This window comes from Pseudophryne corroboree, chromosome 4 (assembly GCF_028390025.1).
Source record: "Pseudophryne corroboree isolate aPseCor3 chromosome 4, aPseCor3.hap2, whole genome shotgun sequence".
NCBI classification, from domain to species: domain Eukaryota; kingdom Metazoa; phylum Chordata; class Amphibia; order Anura; family Myobatrachidae; genus Pseudophryne; species Pseudophryne corroboree.
Genome location: NC_086447.1, coordinates 302,241,814 through 302,254,749, shown reverse-complemented (window position 1 = coordinate 302,254,749; position 12,936 = coordinate 302,241,814). Strand labels below are relative to the sequence as shown.

Sequence of the window (12,936 nt, the reverse complement as noted above, 5' to 3'; positions counted from 1 at the left end):
CAAAAGTCCTAAAAAAAAGTAGACCTGCTTTTGAGAAGCGTGTTTACATGTGTATTCAATTATTCATTAGTCACACCTGAATGTTTGGCCCTATAAAAGGCTCCCAGGCACATTTTGAAGATCTCTCACTCTGAAATGGCGGCTGTTGTGTGTGTTTCAGATTTTTTGGTTGCTGGGGGATACCTGAGAGTGCTCCATGACTCTTCAATAAATCAGGGCCAGGTAAGTGCACATGGTCAGCAGGTTGAACAGGTGCCGCGGAGGCTGCGCCAGCCTCGTTTTTTTAGGGGACGTTTAAACTTAAACGCATTGTCTGATGATAGGGTCATACAGATGTTTAGGCTAAATCGAAACAACATTTTCCGTCTGTATGACCTTGTCAAACTGGGACTAGACCCTGAGACAGCACGCTCTTGCTCTGTCTCAGGCCTGCACAAACTCCTGGCTGTGTTGCACTTTATGGCTACTGGGAGCTTCCAGGCTGTGACAGGCGACGTCATTGGTATCTCCCAGCCCACCTTTTCAAAATATTTGAATCAGGTGAGTTGAAATATACATAAACGTCTATGTCTAAGTGTTGCTTCTGTTAGGTCTTAGAACACAGTATTGTATTGAATACAGATTATGACACTCACCTTATATTTATTAATGTCCACTTAGGTTTTGGATGTCTTGGACCCCCATATAAATGCCTCTATCTGCTTCCCTACCCAGGAGTCGCAGTGGCATGCAGTCAGGGTAGCTTTCTATGAGCTTGCTGGCATGCCCAATGTGCTGGGGGCCATAGATTGCACACACGTTGAGCTGAGACCACCTAGGGGCCGACAATATATTTATACTAATAGACATATGGACAAATCCACTAATGTCCAGGTGGTTTGTGATGCAAATCTAAAAATTATGAGTGTGTTGCAGGTCACCCTGGCGGCTGCCATGACTCCTTCATCCTCAGTCAGTCATCTCTCTTCGATAAATTTGAGGACGGACAAATGCCTGATGGCTGGCTGCTGGGTATGTTCCAAGTGTGTTGTGTGTATGTGTGTTAACTTTTTTTTTTTAGGGTAATTATTCATCATACACATGTACTAATGTTGCCTATATCTGTTTTTCAGGTGATGGTGGTTATGGCTGCTACTCTTGGCTACTTACTCCATTGTCCCAACCTGATTCTCCTGCTGAACACAGTTACAATCATGCACATAAGTCTACGCGGAACGTGATAGAAAGATGTTTTGGAGTGCTGAAATCTAGGTTTCGGTGTCTGGATAAATCTGCTGGGCTTTTGTTGTATAGTCCCTCTAAGGTGACTAGGATTGTGTTCTGCTGCTGTTTTCTCCATAATCTGTGTTTGCAACAACATCTGCCACATGATGATGAAGAAAACAGTCAGCAAGCAGAGGAGTTAGAAACATCTGGTGACAGTGTGAGTACAGATGTAGGGAGGCAGGTAAGGCAAGAAGTTATTCAGCGATATTTTACCCGTAAGTATTATTTTGTTTATAATCACCTTGCCTAACCACTTTTATTACATGTATTGTAGGGGGGGAATGTTTGTTTTGTTCGTTAGTGTTTGTTCTTTATACTGGTGTGTATGTTTATTTTTCTTTTAATTAAATAAACATTGACAATCGTTACCCCATTAAACCATACACACATAGCGTGTTTTAAAATGATTGACACGGACACAGGTTTTTTTTGGGAATACAATAGCCAAACATTTATTGTGTTGCACAAATTTCCTGCCTTAATCATTTTTTTTTGTTTGTGTGCTTGGTGCAGAAGTTTGTCCTGGGTCGCTGGCCGGTGTTCTGCTTGAGCGTCTAACAGGGGAGGTAACTGGGGTCTGGCTAGGGGTCGTTGTTCCGGAGCTGGAGCTGACTTGTTGTGCTGCCAGCACAGTAATGCTTTGGCTGAGGTTGTGAATACTGGCATTCAGCTGATTATTGGTGGCAGTGTGGCTGGCAACAATTCTGGACAAAGTTTCAGTCACTACTTGGTTGTGCTGGATGACTTGTATTAGGGCTTGTTGCTGCCGCTGTTGCTCATCGATTACTCTAGATAAATTTGTCAGCATTTGCATGTTGTCCGCCCTGATTTGCTCCATTGAAGTAGCTATTCTGCCTACCTGAACAATCAGTCTGCCCGAGTTCCTACTAATGCGAGGTAGATGATGCGGCAGACTGGCAAGGTGTTGTGTGTGTGTGTTCAGGTAGGCAGTATTTTGGACCTGTTGTGTGGCCCAACTGCTCCAAAAGTCTGCGGACATTTGTTGCTGTGGTGGAGTTGGGATCAATTGGGGACTTACGGAGGCTTGGGGCATATCCTGCTGCTGGGTTGGCTGGGTAGGAGCAACGGGCTGCAGGTGCAGTGTAAAGGTAGCCTGTTGGTCAGGTTCCTGCTGGTCGTCCTCGCCCATGATGGTTGGTTCTGTATGGGGGTCACAACAGCCACTGATTATTTTCAAATATATTTCTTTGCTTGTCCTAAACATGGCATACTTAATAATACTCATGAAAATGTTAAAGATTGTGTGTTGTCTTAAAAACTGGGAATATTGCCTTAAGAAACACATATGTGCCTTCACAGGCGTGCGCAGACACTGACTGGCGGGTTCCGCATCAAACTTACCCCCCTACACAACATTATAGTGTTCTCTATCCTCCCCTGTCCTGGATATAGACTGCTCACCTGGTCGACCCAGAGGAGCGGACCAGGTAAGCAGTCTACATCCAGGACAGGGGAGGTGTGAGAACACTATAATGCCGTGGAGGGGGTGGAAGTCCTGTGCGAAACCCGCAATTCAGTTTCTGTGCACGCCTGTGTGTGCCTTCTAATTTACCCAACACAATTTTATTTAATTTGTTTTGTTCAGAGACTCTAAGACATAATGATAGGTGAAACACGAAGATATGTCCCCATTTAACATTAATGCCTGTAAAAATTGAGTATGGCCCTTCCTTTAGATAAACACAAACAAGGCAGTAAATGTTGTTTCTAACAAACTCATTATTTTTTAAAGGCAGTCATTTTTTTACATTTTAAATTTTTTTAAATTTTTATTGTGTATTTTTCGCAAAACATGCAAATGTGTTAAGTAGGACTATGTTTATAACTGGTGATGTGGGCCATGTGAAACATTTGTCTTAACCAATGTTTTTTTTTTTTCAAATTTTGAAAACAAAATGTTGTAACAAAAACAAAATGGATGCTAGGCAAAACATTACATCTGAAAATGGGTGCAGTAATTTTTGCATAAAAATACATGTGCTTGGTAATTGACATTATGGCCATGACTAATAATATGCACCAATATAATTGTCCAGACAATACACAAACAGTGGTGCTGCTGAATTAACCATGAGAAGACCTAAGGATTGGAACAGACAATGATATGTGCAAGGTGATAAAGGCACAAGGAAGACAGATTATTTTTAACATTTATAAACAAAAATAAAAACTTTTTCAGCATATAACACCTTGAACATATCAGTGCTTAGTAAAATTAATATGACTTAGCCATGTTCATTCATAGTCCACACTGTGAAAAACTTTTATTAATTTTTGTATAACATTTTTTACTCACCAGACAGCTGAGGTGATCGTGGCTCATCACTTTGAGGACTTGCCAAAATGTCCAGAGGTGGCTGGGGCAACACTGCGGAGATGCGCCGCCTGGGTGGTGAAGATGGAGCCGCTGACTCAGACTCCACACGACGTGACTTACTGGGCCTCGTAGGCAAACTCACAGAGCCCTGTGATGTCCGCCTTAGAGGAGGGCGGCTTGCAGAAGAAGAACCTATGTGAAAAGAAAAACATTAATATTTTTTGGCTTCTATGTGTTTGCCGAATATGTGAATACAGTGAATTCTTACCTGCATTCCCACCATCATCAGTTGGCTGTGGCCTGTCTGTGGTTCTTCTCTGGCGTACTGTTGATACATTTGAAAAAACATTATGACCATACTTTAAAGACTCCTTGTTATCTGAACTTCCTTATTGTGATGTAAACATCTGGAACCTAATGTTAAGTAAATTATTTTTTGTTTAAGCTATTCTGTATTCATTAATTGGGTGTGTTTTTTAAAAATAAGATGGTGTGGCACTAAATAATCCTTTTCCTAAGGTTAATTCTGCGCAATTTTTAAAGTAAAAATTACAACAACAAATTGACACAAACAGCATCAAAAAAAAATTAAAAAATAAAACACATCAATAACAAAAAATCACAAAAAAAGAAAAAAAAACTTAAAAAAAAATTAGGGACAAGCAAGATCTCTGATTATGTATTAGAACTACACATACCAGCATGCACTGCAACATATGTAACATTCACTAATAACAAAACTCAGGCAATGCATGATGGGACTTGTAGTTTGGAAACACCTTTACAGCTACAGGTTGCACAGGCCTGCACTACATCACCAACACAATGATTCTAATTTTAAAAACACAGTAACAATTAGCAGCATAAATATTTTTCAAAATGCAATATCACAAAATAATTTCAAACAAACTCACCATCCTGCTTTGGACGGTCCGAATCCCTGACATGAGTCGCAGCAACCACTTCGGAAGGAATAAGGGACCGCACAGGCTCCTCCCAATCACGATAAGTAGCACGGAAGGGGTGTCCACCCCCGGTTTGGCGGGCTGATTTTGCCTCCTTGGCCATCTTGGCCTTGACACGGCGCTTGATGTCATAAAAGCGCTTCCGGCACATGTCCTCAGTCCGCCTCACCACACCCTCACTATTTACTGCCGCTATAACTTTACCCCACAGGACAGCTTTCCTACGTGAGGACACCTTGGCAGCATCCTGCCCAAACAATTGGCGATGATGCCTCATCAGCTCCCGCACCAAAGCCATGTTTTCAGCATAGCTGAACTTAACATTGCGCCCAGTCTTGGTAGTGGTGCGTGGCTGCGGAGCCACAGCACCATCACTATCACTGGATAACGCAGCAACAGGCACCCCCTCCTCCTCCTCACTAACCTCCTCCCTCTCACTAACCTCCTCCACCTCACTCACCTCCTCCCTCTCACTCACCTCCTCCACCTCACTCACCTCCTCCCTCTCACTAACCTCCTCCACCACACTGACCTCTGACTGAGACATAATCCCTACAAACTACAAGAAACACAGAGAAAAAAAAAACAGAAAACACACTCCTCCACTACCACTACACACCACACAACCAACACACACACACACACACACACACACACTCACTCACAAACAATGACAATAGACTTTAAAAAAAAACAAGGACAAAAAAGTAGACAAACTTTGAAAAAACAACACAACAAGTAAGACAATACTACTTACACACACAGTACAGCACTCAACAATCGATAAACTCCGCAACAAATCCACCAACAACTCCAACAAACTCACCAACTCCTAATACACCTTCCTCTCTCCTCTCCACTAGCTAAACCCACGAGGTGCGGACGGTTTGGGGCGTTTTTATTAGAGATGAGCGGGTTCGGTTTCTCTGAAACCGAACCCGCACGAACTTCATGTTTTTTTCACGGGTCCGAGCAGACTCGGATCCTCCCGCCTTGCTCGGTTAACCCGAGCGCGCCCGAACGTCATCATGACGCTGTCGGATTCTCGCGAGACTCGGATTCTATATAAGGAGCCGCGCGTCGCCGCCATTTTCACACGTGCATTGAGATTGATAGGGAGAGGACGTGGCTGGCGTCCTCTCCATTAGAAATTAGATTAGAAGAGAGAGAGAGATTGTGCAGAGTCAGACAGAGTTTACCACAGTGACCAGTGCAGTTGTTGTTAGTTAACTTTTATTTATTTTAATATAATATATCCGTTCTCTGCTATATCCGTTCTCTGCCTGAAAAAAAAACGATACACAGCAGCAGCCAGTCACACAGTGTGACTCAGTCTGTGTGCACTCAGCTCAGCCCAGTGTGCTGCACATCAATGTATAAAAGGCAAAGCTTATAATAATTGTGGGGGAGACTGGGGAGCACTGCAGGTTGTTATAGCAGGAGCCCCCAGGAGTACATAATATTATATTAATTTAAAATTAAACAGTGCACACTTTTGCTGCAGGAGTGCCACTGCCAGTGTGACTAGTGGTGACCAGTGCCTGACCACCAGTATAGTAGTATATTGTTGTATGTATTGTATACTATCTCTTTATCAACCAGTCTATATTAGCAGCAGACACAGTACAGTGCGGTAGTTCACGGCTGTGGCTACCTCTGTGTCGGCAGTCGGAACTCGGCAGGCAGTCCGTCCATCCATAATTGTATTACAATATATACCACCTAACCGTGGTATTTTTTTTTCTTTCTTTATACCGTCGTCATAGTGTCATACTTGTTACGAGTATACTACTATCTCTTTATCAACCAGTGTACAGTGCGGTAGTTCACGGCTGTGGCTACCTCTGTGTCGGCAGTCGGCAGGCAGTCCGTCCATCCATAATTGTATTATTATTATAATATATACCACCTAACCGTGGTTTTTTTTTCATTCTTTATACCGTCGTCATAGTGTCATACTAGTTGTTACGAGTATACTACTATCTCTTTATCAACCAGTGTACAGTGCGGTAGTTCACGGCTGTGGCTACCTCTGTGTCGGCAGTCGGCAGGCAGTCCGTCCATCCATAATTGTATTATTATTATAATATATACCACCTAACTGTGGTATTTTTTTTTCTTTCTTTATACCGTCGTCATAGTGTCATACTAGTTGTTACGAGTATACTACTATCTCTTTATCAACCAGTGTACAGTGCGGTAGTTCACGGCTGTGGCTACCTCTGTGTCGGCAGTCGGCAGGCAGTCCGTCCATCCATAATTGTATTATTATTATAATATATACCACCTAACCGTGGTTTTTTTTTCATTCTTTATACCGTCGTCATAGTGTCATACTAGTTGTTACGAGTATACTACTATCTCTTTATCAACCAGTGTACAGTGCGGTAGTTCACGGCTGTGGCTACCTCTGTGTCGGCAGTCGGCAGGCAGTCCGTCCATCCATAATTGTATTATTATTATAATATATACCACCTAACCGTGGTTTTTTTTTCATTCTTTATACCGTCGTCATAGTGTCATACTAGTTGTTACGAGTATACTACTATCTCTTTATCAACCAGTGTACAGTGCGGTAGTTCACGGCTGTGGCTACCTCTGTGTCGGCAGTCGGCAGGCAGTCCGTCCATCCATAATTGTATTATTATTATAATATATACCACCTAACCGTGGTTTTTTTTTCATTCTTTATACCGTCGTCATAGTGTCATACTAGTTGTTACGAGTATACTACTATCTCTTTATCAACCAGTGTACAGTGCGGTAGTTCACGGCTGTGGCTACCTCTGTGTCGGCAGTCGGCAGGCAGTCCGTCCATCCATAATTGTATTATTATTATAATATATACCACCTAACCGTGGTTTTTTTTTCATTCTTTATACCGTCGTCATAGTGTCATACTAGTTGTTACGAGTATACTACTATCTCTTTATCAACCAGTGTACAGTGCGGTAGTTCACGGCTGTGGCTACCTCTGTGTCGGCAGTCGGCAGGCAGTCCGTCCATCCATAATTGTATTATTATTATAATATATACCACCTAACCGTGGTTTTTTTTTCATTCTTTATACCGTCGTCATAGTGTCATACTAGTTGTTACGAGTATACTACTATCTCTTTATCAACCAGTGTACAGTGCGGTAGTTCACGGCTGTGGCTACCTCTGTGTCGGCAGTCGGCAGGCAGTCCGTCCATCCATAATTGTATTATTATTATAATATATACCACCTAACCGTGGTTTTTTTTTCATTCTTTATACCGTCGTCATAGTGTCATACTAGTTGTTACGAGTATACTACTATCTCTTTATCAACCAGTGTACAGTGCGGTAGTTCACGGCTGTGGCTACCTCTGTGTCGGAACTCGGCAGGCAGTCCGTCCATCCATAATTGTATTATATACCACCTAACCGTGGTTTTTTTATACCACCTAACCGTGGCAGTCCGTCCATAATTGTATACTAGTATCCAATCCATCCATCTCCATTGTTTACCTGAGGTGCCTTTTAGTTCTGCCTATAAAATATGGAGAACAAAAAAGTTGAGGTTCCAAAATTAGGGAAAGATCAAGATCCACTTCCACCTCGTGCTGAAGCTGCTGCCACTAGTCATGGCCGAGACGATGAAATGCCAGCAACGTCGTCTGCCAAGGCCGATGCCCAATGTCATAGTACAGAGCATGTCAAATCCAAAACACCAAATATCAGAAAAAAAAGGACTCCAAAACCTAAAATAAAATTGTCGGAGGAGAAGCGTAAACTTGCCAATATGCCATTTACCACACGGAGTGGCAAGGAACGGCTGAGGCCCTGGCCTATGTTCATGGCTAGTGGTTCAGCTTCACATGAGGATGGAAGCACTCAGCCTCTCGCTAGAAAAATGAAAAGACTCAAGCTGGCAAAAGCAGCACAGCAAAGAACTGTGCATTCTTCGAAATCCCAAATCCGAATTCCGAGCCCACCCGCTGGCGGTGATGCAGGGCAGTCTGGAGCGACTGCTGATGCTGACATCTGGTCCGGACTGAAGGACCTGACAACCATTACGGACATGTCGTCTACTGTCACTGCATATGATTCTCTCACCATTGATAGAATGGTGGAGGATTATATGAGTGACCGCATCCAAGTAGGCACGTCACACAGTCCGTACTTATACTGGCAGGAAAAAGAGGCAATTTGGAGGCCCTTGCACAAACTGGCTTTATTCTACCTAAGTTGCCCTCCCACAAGTGTGTACTCCGAAAGAGTGTTTAGTGCCGCCGCTCACCTTGTCAGCAATCGGCGTACGAGGTTACATCCAGAAAATGTGGAGAAGATGATGTTCATTAAAATGAATTATAATCAATTCCTCCGCGGAGACATTGACCAGCAGCAATTGCCTCCACAAAGTACACAGGGAGCTGACATGGTGGATTCCAGTGGGGACGAATTGATAATCTGTGAGGAGGGGGATGTACACGGTGATATATCGGAGGATGATGATGAGGTGGACATCTTGCCTCTGTAGAGCCAGTTTGTGCAAGGAGAGATTAATTGCTTCTTTTTTGGTGGGGGTCCAAACCAACCCGTCATTTCAGTCACAGTCGTGTGGCAGACCCTGTCACTGAAATGATGGGTTGGTTAAAGTGTGCATGTCCTGTTTTGTTTATACAACATAAGGGTGGGTGGGAAGGGCCCAAGGACAATTCCATCTTGCACCTCTTTTTTCTTTTATTTTTCTTTGCGTCATGTGCTGTTTGGGGAGGGTTTTTTGGAAGGGACATCCTGCGTGACACTGCAGTGCCACTCCTAGATGGGCCCGGTGTTTGTGTCGGCCACTAGGGTCGCTTATCTTTCTCACACAGTCAGCTACCTCATTGCGCCTCTTTTTTTCTTTGCGTCATGTGCTGTTTGGGGAGGGTTTTTTGGAAGGGACATCCTGCGTGACACTGCAGTGCCACTCCTAGATGGGCCAGGTGTTTGTGTCGGCCACTAGGGTCGCTAATCTTACTCACACAGCTACCTCATTGCGCCTCTTTTTTTCTTTGCGTCATGTGCTGTTTGGGGAGGGTTTTTTGGAAGGGACATCCTGCGTGACACTGCAGTGCCACTCCTAGATGGGCCCGGTGTTTGTGTCGGCCACTAGGGTCGCTAATCTTACTCACACAGCTACCTCATTGCGCCTCTTTTTTTCTTTGCGTCATGTGCTGTTTGGGGAGGGTTTTTTGGAAGGGACATCCTGCGTGACACTGCAGTGCCACTCCTAGATGGGCCCGGTGTTTGTGTCGGCCACTAGGGTCGCTGAGCTTAGTCATCCAGCGACCTCGGTGCAAATTTTAGGACTAAAAATAATATTGTGAGGTGTAAGGTGTTCAGAATAGACTGAAAATGAGTGTTAATTATGGTTATTGAGGTTAATAATACTATGGGATCAAAATGACCCCCAAATTCAATGTTTTAAGATGTTTTTTAGGGTTTTTTGAAAAAACCACCCGAATCCAAAACACACCCGAATCCGACAAAAAAAATTCGGTGAGGTTTTGCCAAAACGCGGTCGAACCCAAAACACGGCCGCGGAACCGAACCCAAAACCAAAACACAAAACCCGAAAAATTTCAGGCGCTCATCTCTAGTTTTTATAGTAATGTGCACAGACACTCCTCCATCACGAATACAACCAATCACGGACGAGTGACAAAATCGAAACTTAGAAAAAAAAACGCGGCCGGGAACGGACAAACACTGCCGGAACAGACATGTGACGCAGTCGTAATAAAAACCAAAAAACATGGCCGAAAAACAACAAAATCGGCCACATTCTTACAAAAAAAACACGAATGACCGACATCGGACAACACGAAAAATACAAATACGACAGCTTAGTAAATTAGGCGTAACCAATTCAACAAGTTGCACAAACACACTTTCGATGTCATTCGTGATGATTTTCACACCAAATCGGTAGTAATACGAATCTTAGTAAATATACCCCTATGTGTTTAATAACGTGGCTTGTTTACTCTGTCTAGGGGTCTATATTGGCTATGTGCTGTACTACTCTTACAATTTCTAGCAAAATGTCCTTTATTTTTACAAATGTAACATATTCTCGGTCTTTTGTTACTACTAGGGTGTTGGGGTTTGGGATGATGAGACTTTGGTGTAAGAGTCTGCATACTTTCAATCCTCAGCCTCTCCTCTTGTAGTTTCCTACGCCTAGCAATATTCCTATGGTGTTCAATTGCACACTCTCTAAGGCAAGCTACTGTGACCCCTCTCCAACCAGGCAAAGAGGTTTGTACTCTGTCCCTCACTGTCTTATCGAGTCCATCCATCAGCACAGAGACAGCCACCTCTCTGTAATTTTCATTGTTCCCTGCATCTGATACCCCTATGTATCTATCCATTATGTGCAGGGCCCGATGGAAATATTCAGATGCCATTTCATTTTCCCTCTGCTTTATGGCGAAAATTTTTCTCCACTTAGCAGTTGTGGGGAAATACAACTCTAGTTGTCTGTTAATTTACTCTAAGTTCTCCTGATTGAGTTTGTCAGTCATACGACTATCCGACTCTAATCTACAATCAGTGATAAATTATTATTTTTTGGGTGTCAATATTAGGGGGTAGGCACGCTTTCAAAAATATCCGCCAGTGTTTGCTTGTCGGTTCATACGCATTACCCAGATCTCTGATAAATTTCTGACATCTGGCTAAATGCTTTCGAGGGTCGGGGAATTCTGAAATGATTGATCGCAGCTCATCTCTGGGCCACGGGCAATACATTGCATTATTCCTAGTGAGGATTATTCCCTGACTATCGGTTCCCCCATTGGGAGTTACTATTTCCAAGACAGGCTGTAATTCTACCATTCCGTTCCTAATCTGTTTACAGTGAGGTGTTGTTGTCTCTGTGCAATGAACTGTCTCACACTTACCAGTAGCTGTGACCTCACCCGTTCTTACATTGGGGAATATTGTTACTGCCCTACCTGGTTGGACAGGCCCCACCTGAGTTTCCTGCAAGGTGACTGCTTGGAGGAGAGCTGCGATTTGGCTGAATCCTTCATCTTCCTGTGACCTAAAACCTTGGAGAGACTTCAAAACAGGATACATTTTGCAAAAGTTAGTGTTAATACATTGTTCTTTCATATTACTATCATTTACGGATGTATCATTGACTGTAGCCTTCTGTTTCCCTTCGACCTGTGTCGACAATGGTGTGTTTGTGTTCTGTATGTCTGACCCTTTGTTTTCGGGATTTTATCAGACATATCCTAATCCTTAAATTCTGCAATACCTCTGGTTCAAAACTGCCTACCTTAGGGAATGGTTCCCTATCTTCCGCAGTCATACGTTCCCATTCATTGCAAAAAACTTCTGTGTGTGGTCCATGCTTCTCACACATTATGTACCTCGCCGACCCCATGGGCCGCGGAATGTCAACCTGAACCCTGGTTGAACGTCCCTTACTTGAGCAACTGGCCCCCATATTTTGCAGGTAATGTCCTTTCGGCTAATCCCACAAAAAAAAACAAAATACTCAATATAAGGCAACGGTGAAAGTTCTCCGAGTGCTTTCACCCACTGACGCCCACGTTGGCCAGTACTACCATACACTGTTGATAGCGCAGGCAATGTACCCAACCTAGGGCCCCTATGTAACCTCTATTTACTGGAAGTTTCTGGGAATAATTTACCCTTTCCAGTAAATATTGGCCGCTGGAGATTTCCTGAGAGAGACCAGCGAAAACTCCCTTAACCTTTATTATACACAAATCACGCTTGCGTATGCTATATTAAGCGCAAATGATCCCGCGATTTTACGCAAAGCTCGTAAAAAGGGTATCACGTTGCGCTAGATATTGCACCCACTCACGCGCGGTCCAATCGCACAGCGTATAGGTACTTGTTACTTATCCGCCGTATGACCACTGGAATCGAATCACAAGCTGCGAAACCTCAGCCGGAGCGTATAATAAAAAACCTATATGGGTAAACCTCGCTGACCCCCTGGGCCGCGGTACTCTGCTACCTTGCTCCTTTGTACTTCAATCTATATTAACATGAGTCAGCTGCCTCACGCCACCGAGTCTCCACTCATTCGGTGTACCACTTCTACGGGATCCCGAATTCCTGGGGTCCACTACTTTCAATGTTACGTTCGCTCACTCACGTTCGTTCACTCAAATACACTTTGGTTTTTCTGTACAGAAAATTAACTTTCATTCAGATAAAACAGCTTTATTACCAAAGGCAATACAATAAAAAAGGTTTTATTTAAACTAAATCTTGGAAACCGTGCAATTTGTGCTAATGTAGCGTGGCTGCTGTACCACCTTTAAACTAATTGATACTATTGTGTAATTTGTACTTAGCGGTCGTACCCTT

The 12,936-nt window shown here is 43.4% G+C and overlaps 1 protein-coding gene across 1 annotated transcript; it reads right to left on the bottom strand.

Annotated features, from left to right (window-relative positions):
- Positions 1 to 1,744: 1,744 nt before the first annotated feature.
- LOC134910897 (uncharacterized) lies at positions 1,745 to 4,720 on the bottom strand. The gene is made up of 4 exons (XM_063919285.1): positions 4,519 to 4,720; positions 3,873 to 3,992; positions 3,584 to 3,796; positions 1,745 to 2,427 (listed from the first exon to the last, which is right to left on the bottom strand). Exons 1-4 carry the CDS (start codon positions 4,718 to 4,720, stop codon positions 1,745 to 1,747), a joined length of 1,218 nt encoding a protein of 405 aa, XP_063775355.1.
- Between the last annotated feature and the right edge of the window lie 8,216 nt (positions 4,721 to 12,936).

Coding starts and splice junctions, on each gene's coding strand:
- LOC134910897 (XM_063919285.1), bottom strand. CDS start 4,720: ATGTGCCGGAAGCGCTTTTATGACATCAAGCGCCGTGTCAAGGCCAAG. Junction 3,797..3,872: donor TGATGATGGTGGGAATGCAG/GTAAGAATTCAC, acceptor CTTTTCACATAG/GTTCTTCTTCTGCAAGCCGC. Junction 2,428..3,583: donor ACGATCACCTCAGCTGTCTG/GTGAGTAAAAAA, acceptor ACCCCCATACAG/AACCAACCATCATGGGCGAG.